General features: G+C 37.1%; 1 protein-coding gene across 5 annotated transcripts in view; it reads left to right on the top strand.

Moving 5' to 3' along the window:
* Positions 1 to 21,823, top strand: part of CTNNA3 (catenin alpha 3) — a 468,549-nt gene that overhangs the window by 387,891 nt on the left and 58,835 nt on the right. For all 5 annotated transcript variants that reach the window (XM_084526473.1, XM_084526472.1, XM_084526474.1 and 2 more), the window contains one exon: positions 18,773 to 18,865. In XM_084526473.1, the coding sequence (XP_084382599.1) occupies positions 18,773 to 18,865 (93 nt within the window). The remainder of the gene's footprint in view (positions 1 to 18,772; positions 18,866 to 21,823) is intronic.

Here is a 21,823-nt window from a genome sequence, read left to right as displayed (position 1 = left end):
AACAGCTAATAATATCCCATTAGGACATTAAACATAATGCAGGCAGGTAGCCTAGTAGCAACTTGAAATGAATAATAACTACTGATAGTTGAAGCAGTAATAAGGTAATCTTAACAGAAGTACATGAAGAGGAAAAGAATTCTCCAGGTTTCATGGAGTAGAGGGTAAACAGGTAAACTGCTGCGAGTTTTCCAGAGAGAAACACGAAAGAAAAATGTTTATAGACACTATATATGCTTTTGGTGATCTATGTTCATGGAAACAGTGTATTTCCTAATATTATGAAAGGTGAAAAATATATTTTTAGATTGCAGTTCTTGTCTACTACGTTACTTCCTTCACTTTGATACATTTCTTGAAAATCTTTTCTGCTGAGTGTGTATTCCATGTGCTGTTTCTTCCAGAATCCTAGCATGGAGATTGCAGATTCCATCCGAGTTTACTGCATTAGGCTTTTTGAGTGTTTGAGTGTAGATAATTCTATTTACGCTAGTTTCTCACTATATTCCTAGTCCATTCCTTATCTTTTTATTTTGCTAGCTAATAATTCTCTAACCGTGGATTTTAATTTCCTTTGCAAAATCAAACTCAATTTAGATACACATTCAGGTGTCTGCAGTATAACCTTTTAATGTTTTGTCTATGACAGAAAACCCTTGAGATAGGTTCCCTTTTTCTCCTTTGACTGCAAATTCTGGGTAGTATTGCACGCCATTTTAAAGAATTTTAAGTGTTCATCCATAACAGAGCTTGTGAGCTCTTCAGTCCACTTGACTCCTCTCATCACAGCAGACTTTGGTCCCATCTATCCAGCAGAGTTGCAAGAAGTTTTGGAACATGGACTTCTCAGAAAGGAAGATGGCAAGTGATGAAAACCTTCCTATCATCCTGTTTCTCTTTCAGCCAGTTAATGTCTATTTTAAATTGTACCTTTGCTTTTATTAATGACTGAATTACCTTCCATGTGCCATGTTTTCTGTTTTTACTTCAGTAGTAGGAACAAATTAGATCCTGTCAGATGCAGCCAGTAGCACATATGAATCAAGCCTCTCCTTTAAAGGTAGGGAAAACAAAGCAGGGAAACTACTGAGAATATGACATTTACTGCAGTCTTACAATTGTTTGTTTTTCTAAGAGAGCCCTGAGACCTCATAGCAAGGAAAGATAAAGAAGAGTTCATATTGTTTAGATAAACTTCATTATTGTTTGTCTCAAATTTATGAGTCATGTTAACTCATTAGAAATACATCTTGGTAATCTTGTTAAATACTTTTTTCTTCATTTTTCAATCCCTACACCAACTACAGAAGAGGAAGAATTTGTGCAGCAGTAGTTATCAAGGCAGTTGGACCTGCATCTCTCATCACATTCTTGTCATTTCTGACCTAAGTAGGTCTGAGCTGACCTTTCCTTCCCTTAGCTCCGCGTCAGCTTCCCTGTCTGTAAGTGGGGACTTCCTTTTATGTTTTTGCTTGTACTCCCTTACACACTAGGCATCCAGTATAGATGTAGTTAGTGCCAAGAGAGGATTTTCTACCCTTATTTAGGAAAAAATAAGCTCTGTACTCATTCCCAAGCAGACATCTCCATGCCTTACGTTCTTCAAATGGTGCTTTTCTTGTTTATTCTATCAGGCATGTCATCCAACGATTGATGTGTCTAAATGTGATGTGACTGAAGAAGGATATAATAAGTGATGCTCTTTCAAAAGGAGCCCGGAAGTGCCTGTTGTCAGTTCGGGACTGTTTTAACAGAGACACTTCAGTCTGGCAGAGGTCCTCCTCCGCATTGTTTAGCTTCTGTTTTAAGACTTGGTCAGTCCACTGAGCTTGCCAGTATGTGTGGACATGCTTAGAGACAGTGCCATTCCCTCTCATGTACAGGTATGTGCGGTTACAAAAAAATGGACTGACAGATACAGCACATCCACTGCCCTTTCTAGCACAATGACTGCAATGACTGTCAAAGATAGCACGTGTTTCTTCCCCAGCTTTTAACACTTGCTCTGCTGTTGCTGGTTTAGTAACACAAAGCTGCTTAGAGACCGTCCAGTGAAGAGAGGCACTGGCAGTGTGGGCTTTCTGAATATGTGTCTGTGTGTGATCTGGAAGTCATCCTTCATTTCAGGAGTCAGTACTGGACGTTTTTCAGTAGCTGTTTGAATAGTGGGGAAGTTTCATTGCTGAAGAGTTCAGGTACATCGTGTGGAATAGAAAATGTATTCACCCTAAGAAAAAAGACTACTTACCTGTTCCATACCTACTGCTTTTTTAGTTGTGTTTTAGAGATTAATCCTGATGCCTTTCCATTTCTGCTGAAAAGTTACTGAAGCAGAACTGTGCCAGTTCCTCTTTTATATTCATGGAGAGTGTCTGAAGATTATATGTGTGCACTGTTGCGAAAGGTACTAATCTAGAAGACTGTCTATAACTGCAGTGCACTGCAAGCACATATGCCAAGAGGGAATGAAACAAACAAAATACGTCTTAAACAATACTGGGGGTAAATTAAGGCCTTTCTTGGCTTTCTTATCTTGTATGTAGGCAGCCTGTGACAATTAGCTGAAAAGGTGTCCCCTCTCTTGCCGTTTTAGCTGTTACAGTTCCACACTTCCATCCCCTGGAAGACAGGATGGGTGCGTGACTAGCAGATTATAGCATAAGAATGTACTAGATGATGTAACTTGATTAATTTCTCAGGGAAGTGATTTCTATTCACAGTTGAATGTTGTTAGAGCATTTTTGGGTCCTGTTCATTGTGTTTTTGGGAGCTTTTCATGCTAAGCACAAAAGATACTGTTACTGGGGATTCAGCAATTCTAACATTTGTAGAGCAGAAAGTTTGCATCTGGTATGCCCAAGATTGCTAACTAGTCTTACAGAATGAGCTGCTGAGGCCTAAAATTAACCTTCTCATGTTTTGTATGTTTTGCTTTTTTTCCCATTGTTTTGTGTTTTTGTTTATGTTTGGCTTTTTTTTTTTTTTTTTAATAATCTCAAGCCTTTCCTTACATACTACAAAAACAAAAAAAAGTAATGTTTTGTTATCTTCTCCCAAGTCACTTGCATTTAAATTTGTTTGTTTACCCTTTTGACTGGTTCATGTATTTAGTCTGCTCACCTATTGCCTGTGTATCTAAAAGCAAAGTATGAAGAATTACTAAGTTCAGTGCTTTTTCTGCCAGGTTTAGGAAAAAAATGCAGCTATATATAGTTGTCAAATTGCTTTTTAAAGTAGGATGGATAACTGAAGACTGTAGGGTGGTAGTTGCCAGATGGGCCTAAAGCTGGAGGGACACCTGTCCCATTCTGAAGTTTGTATCCTGGGTCACATAAAAAGTGTTATTGGGGAATGGTACATTTGTGCTCTAGAAACCCTGTTTATTTGTTTTTTTAAAAAAAATAAAAAAGTAGTGAGTAGTGAGTGCCAGTGAGAGATGCTGGCAGATCAAATATGAGTGTTTTCAAGTAAAAGCTTCTTGAAGCTTTTGATCTCCCTGCTCCATTAATTGATTTTGCAGCATCTCACGACAGAACCACCAACCTGGAAATAATGTTTTGTATAAAACTAACTTAAAGCTCAGCTTCCATTTTTTATGTTAATTCATCTACATACACATCTTAAAAAAAATAATGTTCTTTACCCCACAGTATATCTGGGAAGTCATGTCATACTGTGGAAATACTTCCTTGTTTGTATTTACATCTGTATTAGCATCATAAACTCAGTTATCATAATTATGACTGCCTTGCAGCTGCCATATCAAAATGCTCTATACTGCAACACTATTGGGACAGAGTCCTCATACATTTCAGTTTAACATGCTGTCATTTTCACAGAATCACAGAATCACAGAATTTTCTAGGTTGGAAGAGACCTCAAGGTCATCGAGTCCAACCTCCAACCTAACGCTAACAGCCCTCCACTAAACCATATCCCTAAGCTCTACATCTAAACGTCTTTTGAAGACTTCCAAGGATGGTGACTCCACCACTTCCCTGGGCAGCCTGTTCCAGTGCCTCACAACCCTTTCAGTGAAGAAGTTCTTCCTAACATCTAGCCTAAAACTCCCCTGGCTCAACTTAAACCCATTCCCCCTCGTCCTGTCACCAGGCACGTGGGAGAACAGGCCAACCCCCACCTCGCTACAGCCTCCCTTGAGGTACCTAAAAAGAGCGATAAGGTCGCCCCTGAGCCTCCTCTTCTCCAGGCTGAACAAACCCAGCTCCCTCAGCCGCTCCTCGTAGGACTTGTTCTCCAGGCCCCTCACCAGCTTCGTCGCCCTTCTCTGGACCCGCTCAAGCACCTCGATGTCCTTCTTGTAGCGAGGGGCCCAAAACTGAACACAGTACTCGAGGTGCGGCCTCACCAGAGCTGAGTACAGGGGGACGATCACCTCCCTAGCCCTGCTGGTCACGCTGTTCCTAATACAAGCCAGGATGCCGTTGGCCTTCTTGGCCACCTGAGCACACTGCTGGCTCATATTCAGCCGACTGTCCACCATCACTCCCAGGTCCTTCTCTGCCTGGCAGCTTTCCAACCATTCCTCTCCCAGCCTGTAGATCTACTTGGGGTTATTGCGCCCCAGGTGCAGGACCCGGCACTTGGCCTTGTTAAACTTCATGCAGTTGACCTCAGCCCATCGGTGCAGCCTATCCAGATCCTCCTGCAGAGCTTTCCTACCCTCAAGCAGATCGACACACGCACCTAACTTGGTGTCATCTGCGAACTTACTGAGGGTGCACTCGATGCCCTCGTCCAGATCATCGATGAAGATATTAAAGAGGACCGGCCCCAGCACCGAGCCCTGGGGGACGCCACTAGTGACTGGCCTCCAACTGGACTTGGCTCCATTCACCACGACTCTTTGGGCCCGGCTATCCAGCCAGTTTCTAACCCAACGAAGATTAGCATTTTATTAAATGCTAATCTCCAGTTATTACAAGGTCAGTTTGTGTTCCCAAATAAATGAGGCAGATTTGTGTTTTCCAGCAAACAACCACACATAGCATTTTGCCTGAATTTCAAGTTTATGCACCACATAACAAACACTCAAGGGTCTGATTTTCTGCCACTTTCATTTATTTTAAAGCCTTTAATATCTTCCACAAATCAAATGACCATTCTGGTTCTCTGTGCAATTGTATTACTGTTCTTGTTGCTTAATAGAGCAAGAAGCTGTACAGCAGCATATCTGTAAATAAACCATACTCTCTGGTTTTCCTTGAAAGTTTCATCTCATTATCTTGAATGTGGGCAAGTTGTTTACCTAAGAAATGTCTGCAGAGTTTGGAGTTGTTGCAAGTTGCTACAGTGAGTAACTATTTTGAAGAGTTGATGTGTTTTCATAATTATTTTTAAAACTTTGTTAGTAGAAAAAAGGAACGTGATAAAATTTCTGATTTTATAAACAGATGGCGAGTTCTCAGGTAGGGAGAGGGAGGCAGAAGAGGAAAAAGTGGATGCTCAGCCTTTTAATTTCAGACATTAGAATGGAAGCCAAAGCACAGATGCATTATTTCACCCAAGGAGAGATGGTCCTTCTCCTCCCACATCTTAGGTCCTTTTGGCTTAAACCATTGAGTTCGAGTCAGCAAGTTTGTTGAGATTTTTGAACAAATATCATGAACAGAAACTGTCTGGCTTTTGTGCTTCTACATTTCTGCACTTTCAAACTATCAAGTTTTAACCTTTCAGCTTGTTTTACATCCTTCAACTGCTGCCCTCGCACCCATATTCCAGCCATTACACAGTTCTGCTGCTTTCTACTTTAGCAAAGAAAAAGGGACATAACTCTGTGCTGCAGTTGGAAGTAAGAGTTGTATTTAGGCCCCCATTACTTTATTCACTAACAAGGGAAGATAACACCCACCTCTATTCATTTTTTGTTACTTGGAGAATTAGAATACAATACCGATCATAAAACGAATAGAAAATACATTAATCCTTTTTTTTTTTTTTTTGTAGAAGAATGTGTGAGTGGGAATGATGCTCATTTTTAATCTTCTCTATCTTGGTTTGTTTCATTTTCTTTTTTTTTCAGAGAGCTTTCTGATTTTAGGTTATGGGTTCTTTTTACATATTAAATTAATATGTAAAATTAGGTAGGTAGGAGAATAATGGTTGCCCTTACTCCTTTGTCTAGCTGTGAGAAAGCATGTGGTATTGCCAGAGTATGTCTTGCCAGCAATACCCATATGGGTCTGACTGAAGATTTTCTTTCCCCTGGAAAGCAGCAGCTCACATTTATATATCATCCTGCTGACTAGTTATGACTAAGTGGAAGTATTTAGCAGTGTCAGAAACTCACCATTGTATCTACCACATTCATGCATTTACTTACTCTATGTTACCATTTATTACTTTTTTTTTCATTATTCAGAATTCTTTTCATATTATTCAAATTTTGTTATTTTTATTTTATTTTATTTTATTTTATTTTATTTTATTTTATTTTATTTTATTTTATTTTATTTTATTTTATTTTATTTTATTTTATTTTATTTTTATTTTTCCCCAAAAATACTGTGGTTAACTGAGCCTTCTTGTGAAGCAGGAAATCCTGCAGAGTCTCAGAACTGAACCTTACTTACCACTGTCACACACTTTTACTTATCTCACGCTCATGTCAGGGAGGGGAAAGGGACAGTGGAAACATAGACTGTAGGTCACACTAAAGTCTAAGTTTGACAGGACCTGAGGAGATCACCTGGTTCAACCTCCTGTGAAAAGCAGAGTGTTACCCAGGGTGCTGTCAAGCCAAGTCTTAAATACTTGGAGATTTCACTGCTTTTTTGGGCAACCTGTAACATGCTTAATTGTTCTCAACTGTGAATAATTTTGTCTTACATCTAGATGGAATATCCCCTGAAGCAGCTTGTGCTGGTTGCCTCTTGTCCTATTGCTGTGCAAAGATGGAGGCAAAGATTGCCTCCATCTCTCTGTTACTACCATTTAGGCAGTGAAGGACTGTGATTAGATCCTCACTGAGCCGCCTCTAAGCTGAACTAGTGCAATTCTTTCAGCCTGAGAGTTCTCCAGTCCTCTCACTATCTGGTGGTCCTTTGCTCTCCAAGGTTTTTAATGTCTTTCTTGGGCTGGGGCGTGTGTGCAGAATTAGAGAAAACACTCCCAAGTGTGGCCTTGCACGTGCTGAGTGGAGTGGCATGATCACACCCCTTGATCTGTTGTCTTTTTCCTTGTTGATGCAGCTCGGGTCAAGGCTGAATGAATGTAGTATTGGTCCTTTTTTGCTGCTTGGTTTTAGTATTTCATTACTGTTTGTTCCTGCTGAGAGGTCAGAAAGAAACATCTCCTTCCTCAGCTCCTAAACCAGTTCTTGGGCTTTTTACTAAAATTTTTGGAATTGATCCAAATTGGAATATCCAATCTTAACAGAATCTCAGAGTGACTCATCTCCAAAGTATGCATTTGTTTTATTCCTGTCACATACCCATCCTTGGCACTGTTTGTTAATAATACTCTTTCTTCCTCCTCCTGTCTTCATTAATTTCAGGAGTTTTTTGTCTATTCTTCTTCTCCTTTCCTTTGCTTGCTCTCGTTTTTTGACTCATGCCCTGTGATGGAATCCTTTACCATTCTTTTACTCACCGACACTCCAGAGATGTTGGAGTTGAAGCATCCTTTGTTTTGCCTTCACTATGTGTTCGTGTTGCATCTTTCTTGCCTCACAGATTGTATGCTTTCCAAAAGTGCTGTTTGGAATTCCTCTCCTGGGTGAGCCCAACACATCATCCAGCTTTTCCACTCTGCTGAAAATTCTCCAGGCTTTTGGTTACATTTGTCTGTGCTTAGTCCTGGGCATTCCAGTCAGCCTTGATGGACCAGCCATTTTCAGCACAACTGCTTCTGCAACACTCTGTCTTGAGGTTTAGCTGTCCTAGCTAAGTCAACCCCTCTTGCAGGTTTCAGTAGCAATTGTGTAGGAAATACACACCTTATTGCTGGATAATTTATCCATTTGATTCAGGTATAATAACCATTTTACAATGTTTAACAGAACTGCCTTTGTACTTGCTTAATATTACCTATAAACATCCCCAAAGCTACCAAGTGTTCCTCCTCCAGGTTTTCCTACTTAAACATTTGTTTCTCAAGTCTCTTGTACTCTGTGGCAGTGGCTACATCCCTGTTGTGTTAAAACCAGTGCTCATCATACTGGTTAGTCTCTGTGTTTTTTGGCAATTGTGCATATACCGTTCGTCTGTTGTTTTCTATCTTTTAATTAGATTTCTAGGTGGCCTTTATTTAAGAAAACAGACAGGAACTTGCTTTGTGTTTGGAGAGCACCTTAACAGAATTATGTTTGGTTTGGGATTTAAACTTCTGGAAAGTATTACAGTAAAATAAGTTGGTTCAAAACAAATGTTTTAACCAAAGTGAAGACTGAAGAACTGCCTCCTTCTCTTATGTTTTGGTCTCTCTTGCTTTTTTACTGATGAGAGTTTCTGGTACTCTGAAAGGGTAAATAGTTTCTTTTATATGTTTTTGGACTCTGAAGAGCCTGTATTTATACTAGGTGACGAAAAACAATTTAATGTAATGAGCTGCTTGCATAAAATCACAAAGAATAACATGTAGACCTAACTGAAACTGGCTGAACTAGTTACTTAATAGACTTAAGTGAAACAAATCTGTGGGTAAACCTAGCTTTTTTTCAGATTAAAAAATACTTCAGGTTGACAGGTGTTGAGATGAACTTGCTATCACTTAAGCCTTTCATAAATGACGTTGTCTTGTATAAGTAAACTTAATTAGCTTAATCTAGATATAGCTGACTCTTTAATTTGTCATTATGACAACAGGAATATAGAATTGATGAGGCAAACAGAACAATATGGTGTGCTAAATCTTACTTAGAAAAGCAAGTTATTTGCTACTTTGCATGCAACTACCAGACTAGTGTACTTCTGCCATCATTTGTTGTGGTAGTCCTGACTGGTTGCTCTCAGCACATGACTGTATGACCAATCTTCTCTTTTTTATTCTTTTTTCAGTTAAAATACTATTTTCTCATATCTGCCTTTGGTTTCCATTTTTTAAAACTTCAGCTAATGGCAAAGACATGCTGTTTGTTTTTTTTGTTTGTTTGTTTAAAAAATGGCTTTATGGATATATGTAGAAAACACAGTGAATGATTTCAGAAATGCGGATACAGGGACCAGTGCTGAAACAGTCAGCTGCATACTGTATCCATTACAATTGAAATGTGCAATTATCCATCCTGGCAAATCTGCATTGTCTTCTGCCCAAACTCTACAGCCTTAGGCAAGGCTGTGAATTAAGAGCTTTTCAGCAGCAAATTGCTGCATGGCTTACCATCGAGTCTCTCCGTGCTGAACTTACTGGTTCAGATAGTGACGCCAATATGCTTTGTACAGGAATGGATGGCATGAGCAGTTCGGAGTTGCATACTACTACAAATTGTAGTTTTTCCCTGTTTAGGGATTAAATTCTATTGCAAGTGTGTTGCATATGTTTATGTATTTATTGTTCAAAAAATTATCCCACTCTTTCAGGAAAATAGAACTTTCCAGAATGGATTAAGTAGCTCTAGTTTTGTGCCTGATTGGAAGCTTAAGCACAATGCAGTCTATTTTCTGGAACATTAAAATCTTTGCTGTGGGTTATTTCTTACAACAGGGAAAAGCAATGTGTATTCCTTCCTTGCCACTAGGTGCTATCTAATGTAAATTAGATTCCCAGAGAAATGGAATGAATATCATCCTGTTAAATGTGAAGGACTGCATTTCTGGAGCTGAGAACTGGGAGACAGCAAAAGTATTACAAATCACATCTATTTTATTAAAATCTGCATCTCTCCACACATTTCACTGGACTGTGAGAAATGCAAGCCTGGAAATGGAGATTGCAGTCTCTCAGTAGGGTTAATAGCTTAGGCTGTGGTTCTGACTTTGAAATCAGCCTTGTCAATGCTAATGCCAGTTCTGGCTCAGAGATCTTCATTACTCAGTATAGATCTGGCCATGGATTCCGTTTACTGATCATAAATGTCAGTGCAGTCCTTGGCCTGGTTCAAATTCCTCAATGCCATTATTTTCACTGGAATCATTTCATTGGTAGGATGGGCTGTCTCTAGCATGAAGCAGAAAAGTGATGAAGTACATTATAAATGTTTTCAGTAGTCAACTAAAAGGCATTTGAAAATAAATAGAAATTATTTGTGTTCTAGATTGTCAACTCAGTTTTGCTAGAATAAGAAGAGAGCAGCAGGGCTGTAGCTTGGTATTCTATGCTCTGACATTGGGGTAACAGTGTAACAGTTCTGTTGTCAGCATGTCCTTGCTGGTGTACCAATGTGAGAGTGAAAAAGGTTTGGGTAGAATGTATTTATTTGTTTTATCTCTAATAGTTCTTTGCTTTGCTTTTTTTATAATTCCTTTGTAGTCCACAGGTATATTTCTGTTTTTGCTGCTAATCATACCATTATACCTTTTTTTTTTTTTTCCTCTCTCTCTCTCTTTTTTTTAACTTTGCTTTCCAACTTGAATCACACTGGATTATTTTCTTGCAAGCATGCTCACAGAGCTAGAATGCAGAGTGGTTGAAGGCAAGTAGGCATACCAAGTAAGGAGGCATGGTAATAACAGGGAGACTGACAGAAACCATGGAAGGAAATTCTTTGGAGAATTTCAAATAAATCCTCCACTCAGCTTGGTAAATGGAAGACTGTATTTTTAAGTATTGGTACCTGAAAAAAATCTGTAGAGATTGACAAACCAGATACTACCTAATTATCTGGAAACTCCTGGGACTTAAAACCCTATTCTTAAAATAAAAAAATAAAAAAATAAAAATAATAATAATAAAAAAAGGGATGCTCCATAATATTCAGTACCAACAAAGCATATTGATACTGAAGCGAAGTGTGTTGCAACAAGGGAGTACTGTGCATCCATCTAGTGAATGGATTGTGTTGAAATTGCATCTTCAGAGCACTGTTCCTTCAGTGTAGCTAAACTATTAGTTGTTCAGGCTCTCTTACTGTTCAGTAAGTATACCAAGCACTTTAGTTATGAGGAAAGGAAGCTGTTGATTGCCTTTGTTGGGGCTGGAACCTCTGGACGATGGACTAATAACTGATTTCTGAAATGGAGCCAATCTCCAGTGGAGAAGAAATGAAAGACTGTGTCTGCTTACAAGTTGAGCTACCCTTTTTTCTTTCCTATTTCCTTACAATAATATGGTCCTAAACCTCATGTCTTCCAACTTCCATCATCTCATGCTTGACTGCTTGATCTGGTTATTATTTATAGGAAATTTGCCGAGCAGAAAGCAGATGATTCACCTTAGGTTCTTTTTATTTGCACAAGGGATCTGAATGAAGGACTTGCTGTTTTCTAGATGAGATCATCATCCCATCTGATATTTTTGCTGCTGTTTTTTATTTTTACTGCTGTTGTTTATTTCTTGTCTATGAAACTGCCCCATTCATTTGTGGAAAATATTAGCTTTATAATTCTTGGACTGTTTTAGACCTCTAAAATTTTCTTACGTTTCTCAACTGGTAGAATGACATCCAGATTAAATTTTAGGCTGTCTTTATTTCATCAATAAAACACATCATTTTCATTTGATATTTTCCATTCCAGAAAACTCATAGCAAGTAGTAGATATTGAAAGTAGTATAGATATAGTGACTCAGTGTGGACCTCATTTTGGAAGATACTATACTCGAGTCTTAGGGATGAGATCATTCCTTACCTGTCCTCGTGAAGCTCTGGTACTATGGGTTAAAGAGATGACTACACATCATTAACTTGAGTCTCTTTAGGGAAACAGAGAATTGCAGTTCAGGCTCTAAAATGTGCTCATATTTCTGACCAGGTACTAGAATTCATAGTTCCTCTCCACTCAAGTAACTGTTCTAGTCATGAAGTTATGCTTGCTCCCTTTCTGGACTGACAGATTTTTGACTTATTTATGCTGTTTGTTTGGAGGTGCAGAGGTGCAGAACCATTGCCCTGGCTGACTTCTTGGTTAAAAGGTGAGAGAGTTCTTAAAAATCAGCCATGCTAGGGTGGGGTTCTGAGTAAGAGGCTTGAGGAACACAAGTTAGAAGACTGAAGCTAGAACAATCCAAGTATTAGAAAATCTGATCTATGACGAAAATACTGAATGGGTTAGTCTTCATCAGCCTAGTAAAGACAGCAAAAGAAGAAGAAAGAAGGGAAAGATATGATAGCCATTTCCCAAAATGTAAAATATTTTTGCACAAGAAGAGCTAAAATCTGTTTTTATATGCTCATAATGCATAGGAAGAAAATGAATAATCTTTGATTACATGGGGGAAGGTTCAGCTTAGACATTAGGAAAAACAGTTCGTAAGTGAGAGAGATTTTATTCAATTATCATAGGACCTTGTGTCTTTCTTCACAGTTGCTCATCTGTTTTTATCTATACCTATCTGTGTTTGTAAATGACAGATACAGTGAATATCTCCCATTCCATTTTCACTGGCCAGAAGAAGCTGTCAAAGATGTCTGCATGTTACCTATTATTTGCAAATTATGAAAAATATGCAAAGGGGAAATATATGAATAAGTTTCTCAATTGATGTGTTGAAGGGGAAGGTTCCTTGCTGCCTTCTTTCATAAAAGTTTGTTATGAAACCTTCCCAATTTAGAAAATGATATCACTGAGTATTTTGTATGCACTACTAAATGCGTTAGTAATGGCAGTGCGCGTAACTAAAATGCTGTTGTTGTATGGTTCTCATTAGCACCTCTAAAAATAGCAACCAAATCATCTAATAAATGAAAGTACAGGAACAACAAGGCTTGAAATAGTTAATGTTTCTTGAGGGGTGCTCTTTAATTTTGTTTTTTAATTCAGTTTTACTTGGAGAACCTATTTAGAAATGGACTATCAGCCTCTTAAATTGGAGTCGAATTACTGATTTGTGACATGAAAGCAGGTTTGCACAATGATGTACTTAATGGGTTGTTTAGTTCCACCTCAGCTGACACAGATCACTTGGTTGAACAGTTATTGGTTACTGAGTGACTAAACGTGGGTGGATGCATGTTACGGGAATCAGAAACCTCTTGATAATTAAAATCAAGAATGAAACTAATAGATACAAGATTCACAGCTAGGGCGCTTTTATTTTATCCTTCTCTGGGACATTGGGATGAACATCTGCTAAAACTGAAAAGTTTGCATTTTGATAGTTACAGGTGGGAATGCATGTGAAGGATGACAGTGAGCAGTAGCGATGCATTCAGAATCGGGCTTTGTATTAGAGTCTGAATCGTTCTAGTTATGCACAAGGTTTTGATTGACAGGTTCACTCTGCACCTTTGTTTAAAATGGAACATTTTACTTGCAGGTCTGATAGTAGAGAAGGTCGCTTGAGACTCAGGAGACTTGAGCAAATCTTCAGGTCCTAGATTATCATTTCATCTACTCCAGTTTGAGGAATACAAAATTTCATCAGAAATCTTTTATTAAAGGATACTCTTACCTATCCAAATGAATTATTATTTTTTTAGTATCATCATTTAGCATAATTCACTTAACTGAAATCTATGGGTTAGATATATTAGGGAAAAAATCTTACAGTTGAAAGTGAAAAACCCTGTGCTCACATTCTTCCTGTCTCTCAGGCCAGTTCTTGAGAAGACCATTATCCTAATGTATTCTCAGTGAGAACTAAAAACCCAGGAATTGTCACCTGGTGTCAGGTTACTGATATTTCCATCAGTTTCTAATGGTGATAAATCTGACCTTTTTGTCCTGACATCTTGGAGTGGAATATTGTAAATTGGCTAATTGTTAAATGAACAGACGAACTCGAGGCATCCAGTAGTAATAAGGTAACTTGTGTCCCTTACTTGAAGAGTTCACTGTATTTATTATTTTTTAAACCTCAACTTCTTACCATGCAATATGATCTTTCTTGTATTGAAAGTAGTTTTCATCTTTCTGTTTTGAAGGTCATTATTTATTCTTACCACTTACAAATTACAAAAGTGTTGGTTCTTTGCTGAAGTTTCTGTTCTCACCACTAATCTTAACGTGAAATTACAGTGTAGATCGATAAAAAGTGCACAATTTTCTCTTTTAGTAACAGGAACTGTTTATCACCTGCATTTGAAGATTAAGTACCTGTAATGTGTACAGGTTATAGCAGGATAATATTTTTACTCCTACTTGATGACAAATGTACTGACAGCAGTTGTTAGAAACACTGCTATCAAAGACAAAGTCTTGATCTCCAATTTAATTAATAGTGTTAGCTTTATATTCATAATTTCTCAAATAATATGCAGTAGATATTTTTAAGAAAGGTTCCAAGAACAGCTTTCAAGAATAGACATACGATCATGTTATAAAATAAATACGAAAGTTAGTATTTATTGTAGTAGTGAGATGTCATAATATTGACAGTTTAAGAACATAGGATTTTAATTTGCCCTAAAATAATGTGCTTTTTATTGTTTTCAAGACAATATCATTTTATCAAAAATCTGAAAAGTGTTTTAAGTGAATTTGAAATAAGAGACCAACAATTATGAGATTATTAATGAATTGAGCAGGAAAAATACATAACGCTTGCAGTTTCTTCTTCCTCAAGTGTATCAAAATTGTCAGTCTGTCATCTGGCAGAATTAAGTGGGGGATAATACTGGTATTGTGAACAAGAAACAAAATATTGAGCATTAGCTAAATATTTGTGAAGGGGCCATTTGCCATATATTGTTACGTTGAATAACATGATTCTTGATGTGTTGAAATTTGCAAATACGGGCATTAGTTACATTTTCAGAGTAGAACATAGAGTTGTTTTAAACCTATTCTGCTCTTAGTGAAGAACATAGTAGACTAAATTCTGACCCTAGTGAAGTGCATACAAAGCATTTCTATTTGCTGCTGTAGTATTACATACCACAAATAAATCTGTTTTTGCACTGATATAATACAGAGATCACTCATCAGCTCAGTCCTGATGAGGTGTTAGTCTGCACTGCTGTTTGATATTCATTTGGGAAAAGTAAGGACTGAGTGTGAAGAGACTGACACCAAGTAAGATACATTAAGAGAGCATATAATGACAGTTTAAAGGTCAATATTTAATTGAATGTTAGGTAAGTGGAGATAGCTTCTGTGCTTCCATTCCTATCACGATGCCTCTCTTCATTTACACTGTATACCTTGAGATTTTAGACTTGGATCTGCATTATTTTTTAGCATCTGAGGCTCTTTATTTGCAGGATTAATGTTTCATGAGTGTATATGACCTTTAAAAGTGAATGATCTAGCTAAAGTTATTTGGACAATCACTTTTGAGGAGGGTCTGCATATAAAAATCTGTGTTGGAGAAAATTCTCTAAAAAGTAGTCATACATGTTGTTCTACAAACTTGGATTGAAAAGCAAATAAGCCAAAGAGCACAACTGCATAGTTTAAAAGGACTGGCAGAGATCTAAAGCCAAAAGCCAGACTTCAGTTTCATTAATTACTCTCTGTAAAACTCTAGTAGTAAAGCAAATGTAAAGGTTTCGCACCAGAGGAGCGATGGTTTGTTTTACAGATGAAAACATGTAATGTATAGGTGGAAATCACCTACGTGTGATGGTATTGACTTGTTACTGTTGCTTTAAGTTGTGTATCAGCAAGGTGTAAAAATCATCAGTACTATAGAATTGGCTATAAATATAATGTAGAGTCCTCAGCCTGAGTCCTCGGAAGCAAAACCAGTGAGAATACAGATTTATTAAAAACACTGAAATGTGGAAAGGAATACAAATTTACTAACTGCAACATTACAGCAGGAATAACGTAATCATAGTATTAAATATGTAGGGACATACTTGAATGTGCTTTTGTGGGGGCCAACAAAGGCTTTTTGCAAATGACCAAAATTTGTCAGAACTGGGGGTCAGGAGGTTGGGGCAGGTGTCCCGTGCCCCTCTGCTGTGTCAGACACCTCTTCCATAGCCTTATCTGTAAACTGCTCAGGCTTCACCTTAAAATCGATTTCTCCCCTTTTCCAGTATTCCTAGGGGATATACTAGTCAAGAAATTTGTTCCTGTAACCACCGGAAACCTTTTTGCTTAATTTTCCTGGTTTGAAACGATCTGTTTTGAAACCTTCTACTGCCATGTCTCAGCCATGCTTATAGCTTCTTACTGACTGGATTCTTGCACAGAACTTAATTTTTACATCAACATTCTTCCTCACATTTACTGGAGATTCCTTACTTTGTATGTCTTAATAGTGAATTTGCCATTGATGTCTTGTATTTGTCCTGTCACTGATGACATACATCCAGTCTTCCCTAGCTGTCACTTGCAGTCTCAGAGACTCCTGTTTCTGTCAGAGATTCATCATAGCCCTAAATATTCAACCTTCAACTAATTGTACTTTGAAATTCCTTCCATGCTTCTTATCCCAGTTCTCAAGCTCTGCTGCTCTTCCTTTACAAAAAATCTGTTTAGGGATATTACCTTCTTTCACGTTACTAGAACTGGTAGTCTATACCCTTAATATAAAAGACCTGTTCAAACATACAATAACATTTTCTTAGTGTAGAATTCATAATGAGGCTTTAAGACCAGCCAGGAGTTGCATTATGTTAAGCTTTCACAATACGGAATACCCAGATAGCCATGAGTTCTCACGTGGAACGTTCATGTAAGTGGATACATGTATCATTTAGTAAATACTGGACCATGAAAGCAGTATGAAGAACTGCGAATCCTGCATTGAATTGTATAATACAGGTATCAATGAGATAAAATGAGTATTTCCATTTTTATCATTATTATTATGTTAAATTTTTGATGCTTTTTGTCTGAAAATGAGTATGGTTCATTGTTTGTGTTTGAAGATTTGATAAATCGGAGCTTTCTTCTCGAAGCTTGTGTCCTTTAATGCATGGATATGTGTTGTTAAGTTTATCATACCAATAGTTAAAAACCTGCCAAATCTGGACTTTGGAGGAACCTGTCCCAGCGCAGCTGGAAGGACATCTGTGTTCTACAGCTTGCATTTTTGAAAGTGCTGTGTTGGATGAATTAGGTAACTGTAACATGGTAACAGCTTTTTGTAGCATGGAATTCTTACTAGGTCTAATTCCAAAACTAAATATGAAAGACTTTATGACAGTGATAATCCATGCCTGGAAATAAAATGTTTCTTTTCTGCTTTACAAGTAATGTGTGTCCAGGTGGGTGTATTGTGTTCGTTTTTGCCCCCAAAGTTGACTGCCTGTTTTCTTGAGGATACATAGGCATATTTTTCACGATCAGCATTATATTTCTGTCAACTTGGGTTTGAGTTATTTATTTTTTACTGTATTATCTTACTGGAATTGCTGTAATTTTGTTCAGTGGGTGAAATATACTTCTGTGCTTTGAAGTGCTGGAGTGCTACTTAAACCTTGTTTCAAGGCTGATGTTGAAGTCTAGTAATGCATATTCCACCTGCTGGCCACAGAGACACTTTCCCAAATGGTATGAATGTATGCAGGTGCATTTGCACAGTTTAATGCAGGTGCATTACAGTGATTTGGATCTAAAAGAAAATCACAGAATGGTGTAGTGCCTGTCAACAAATGTTGTTTGTTGCAGTAAAAAATGTAATCTTGCAGTAAAAAATAGAAAGTGAGAATACATAGCGATTCTGGATTTAAAAAAATACATTTGACGTGATTGAAAATTAGGTAAAAGTAATGATGACTTCCATTAGTTTTCTATTTTTTATTTTTCCCTACGTGTCTTTTGGTAGGCTTATTTGATAGTATCTTTACATGTTTCTCTTGGGACTTCAGGCTTATGTGAAATGAAGAATGGCACAATTTCCTTGTGATTGGAACTTTAGAGTTCAAGCTGGTAGTAGATCATCCAACAGCAGATCTGTCACTAGTTATTTATTGAGTCTGGGCTTTAAATGTGAATTTGGTTCTTAAATGTGAATCCCCTTAAGACAAATGAAAACTTATTGGGTACCCTATTGCATTGGCAGAAGTAATATTAATTTTTAAATAGTTTGTAATTCTGAATTCTTTGTGTGCTTCATTGTGTACTTTTTCGTTAGTATGGTTAAACTTGCTTTGAATGTTTTATTTAGTGTCCCTTATAAAGCCACGTTCAACACACTTTACTAACTAAGTAATTTATGGTAAAACTCAGAACCCTTGCAAGAAGAATATGTTGGTAAGTAGGAGGGAGGAAATAAATTTGAAGACTTGAGTCATACAGAATATGTTTCTTGTCATTTTGAGTTGATTTGCTCATGTATTATTGAAGAAATAAGTATCCAGAAAATGTCAGCAGTACAGTATGTACAGTACAAACAAGGAGACCAAAATTGCTTGTGATTTGAGTGTCTCACAGTTACATTAGTACATCATAGTGGGTGTATTAGCGTTTCTATACAGAGAAGAGACAGTAGAACAAACCTGCGCATCCATTCTGGTCATGTGTTTTTTTTAAAAGCACATTTGCTAGCAGCAATAACAGAAGATTCAAACAAAAAACTTCCCTAAATGCCAACTTTAAAAGTCAGTGCTTTAATTTAAACATTGCTATTATGAACTAGTTCAAAGCTGTCTGACGTGATTTTATTGGTTAGCATTTAGTAGCCAGTGTAGTTCTACAAGACTTGTGTTTTTGTTTTTTTTTGTCAAACATTATCTTTAAAATCGTTATCATTAAAATGTTTGATATCAGTACCAAGTTTCCTAACCATAAGTGAGAATAACCTATTCAACATTTTTCCCAGACACCCGAGGAGCTAGAAGATGTATCTGACCTTGAAGAAGACCATGATGCACGTAGTCGCACAAGTGTTCAGACGGAAGGGAAGACTGACAGGGTATGTATTACACCACTGTATTTAAAAAACAAGTTGATGAGGGGAATAATGCTGTTAGATTATTACTCCTATGAAACCACCTAAAGTCATGCAGTGAGTCATGAAAATCATGTTCAACTCCTAATAGATTTCTGAAAACGTGTAGAGTGCATAAAACTGATACGTATTACCTGAGAGAGAAAACAACTATGTAATTAATTTACAAATACACAGTGAAAATGTAAATTAAAGAGAAAATTCTTACTCTTCTGGATTAAATTCTAAAAGGTTATAGTTTCATCAACGTGTCTTCTTCTAATAGAGGTTAGGTTAATAAGGACTTTTTGTATCTGGGTCTTACCTGTAGCCTGCAAAGCATATTAACCAAAAATAAGCTCTACATGTGAGAAAATGCACATGCACAGAAAAAGATGTCTGCAGTCCTAGCCACTGCAGTGCATGAGTTACAGACTTGTACTTCTGTGAGTCCTCCTGTGAATCTATTCTATAGATTTCTATAGAAAATTCTATATTACTTGATCAGTGAACCCATAAGGAAATATGCAAAACTCACTGTAGCATTTGGCAATTAGATAAAATATTTCTGGAAGTTCTGAATCATGTTTTGCTGTTCGTATAATCATTTAACCTTAGGAGTACGCTACATTACTGGTTATTCTGTACATTCACACATTTTGTAAGAACCTATGAATATTTCGAGTAGCAAAAGGCTTCTTAGTACAAAATTGACATACATAGCAAACGTTAATCTTGTCTATGTTTCAATTTTAGAAATATTTCAGCAAAATTGTAGACTGTTTGCAACTTTTAAGTTGAAAGATCCCTGGGGCCAGAAATGTGAATTTTATGACTGGTTTGTAGAATACCTAGAGCAACAGCAGATTTCTCACATTTAGTCTAGTCTACCAAAATAGAATTTAGAAGCAATAGAGCTAGTTGGAAAACAACAAATTATTCAATTCAATAACAGTATCGATAAAATGGGATTTTTATTTACATTTGTTTTCCAGCAAACTTGCACAAACACAAATATTTTCTTTATTAAGACCCTAAACACTAATCAAAAATTTCAAAACAAAAGCTGTTCTCTTGTGTTCCATTTCTTATTTTAAAATCAGAATGAATTCTGAAAAAATAGGTAAGTTATTAATGGAAACTGTGGTATTAGAATGGTGCCTGGTTGATCTTTTAGAAACTGCTGTCAGTTTATAATTTCAAACTGTGTACATACGATGAGTAAAATTAAGTCAGTATTCTCTAAAAAAAACATTGATTTTATGGGCTATATTCCATTTTCAAATGTAATTCCATGGTAACCTTTTGTACTTCTTGAGGCTACATTAACAAGTCTGGACAAAAAAGGCTTTTCTTGACAGCGGGTGTATTAAGAAGCAGTGTATTTAGCATAGCTGGGTATTGAATCTGTTTTCTCCATGAAACAAGGGAAAACTTATTTACCTTTCTAAAGATGTGCATATCAATTATATGTTAATTAACTATCAATTGATTCTTAAAGCATATGGCATGCAGTGTAACAAGTATGAAAGATTATTCTCACCTTTCAGGGTAAAATTTCAATTGCAGTTAAGAAAGGCAAACTTTTCCTTCAAAATGTTGTCCCTATGAGATGATTTGTTTGGAACAGGTACAGATGGTGTGCTGAATAGTTTCATAAATATCCCATAATGAATGCAATGGGAAAACAGAAAAGGTAGGCTTAGGTGTTTGCTATCCTACAATAATAACAAAGGATCCACTAATGCTCTAAAAGATCTTTAAAAGACACACGGTCTTCCATGTCTCAGATAACCCAAAGGCTTCCTTTAAAGGGAATTTTCTTTGAAAAGAAAGCCATAAGTAACCCATACTTCTAGACATCTATGAAAAGGAAGAAGTGAATTTTGAGGACTGTTGTAGGTAGAGTGCTGGCTGTCAAAAATAAGAGGCATAGGCTATTGTGGAGAGATCTCCAGGATATGGTTTTCCTTGTACTACACAGACAGTGTAATTCTGCACTGTCAGTAACTGTGGTGGGGAGAGAGAAGGGACATGTTTGAATCTTCTCCAATGTCAGATCTCTCACCGCTCCAACAGGGAGCTGGTGTCTTTGAAAGACTTTTTTGACACTTTTTTTTTCTTTTTTTTTTTTTTAATCATGATGTATAAAGCATGTAAAACTGAATGTGATGTGCATATACCACATGTAACAAGGGCTACATCTTAACTCAGATATCCTGTTTTTCTTACATAGGTCAATCACTACATTTTAAATTCTAACTTTACTAGAACCCGTCTCTCTCTGGTTAGTAGTGAGATGACAGGACTGAGATGTAATCTGGTATTTATATTCTTGACTCTGCGCATAGGTAATCTTGGAAACATTACTTCATTGTCTTTCCCTGAGATAATTCCAGATCTTGAAAATGAAATTGATGATGTTTATGGCACCTTCCCACATGGTGGGAAGTCGGTAATTAAACTGGATAGCAATGTTAATTATTATTTGTACCACAATTCTATATCCATGAAGAAGTTCTTTAGGAAAAGTCTTTTTGATTTGAAAGCCAGATCCAACATGCAAAAAGTGTTCTTCTTCTAGTGGTTGCGTCTAATTCGTGTAATTACTCTGTAAGCTCAGTAATTTTGCTTGAGGAAATTTATTCCATCGTGGTCAGTGTTAGTCCATTGAGGTAATTTGTGGCTTAGCATACGATGTTGAGTTGAAGAGAAGGTCAAGTAAGTATTTGCCCAGTTAATTTTCAGCCTTAGAAGACAATGTGCATTCTGAAGTCGGAAGAAAAGTTGGAGGGCTAGAAGTTACAGTATTAATGAATTGAATAGATTAGCTTTATTTTAAAGATATTTGTACAGGTTACATGTTCACACTGAAGAATAGGTGAAATATTTTATCTTGTGCATAATCAGTCCACTTACAGACGATGAGCAAAAATGCTTTCA

The sequence above is a fragment of the Aythya ferina genome, assembly GCF_964211825.1.
Source record: "Aythya ferina genome assembly, chromosome: 7".
Lineage (NCBI taxonomy): Eukaryota > Metazoa > Chordata > Aves > Anseriformes > Anatidae > Aythya > Aythya ferina.
The sequence above is the reverse complement of the archived record's forward strand: the minus strand, read 5'-3'. Positions and strand labels throughout refer to the sequence as shown.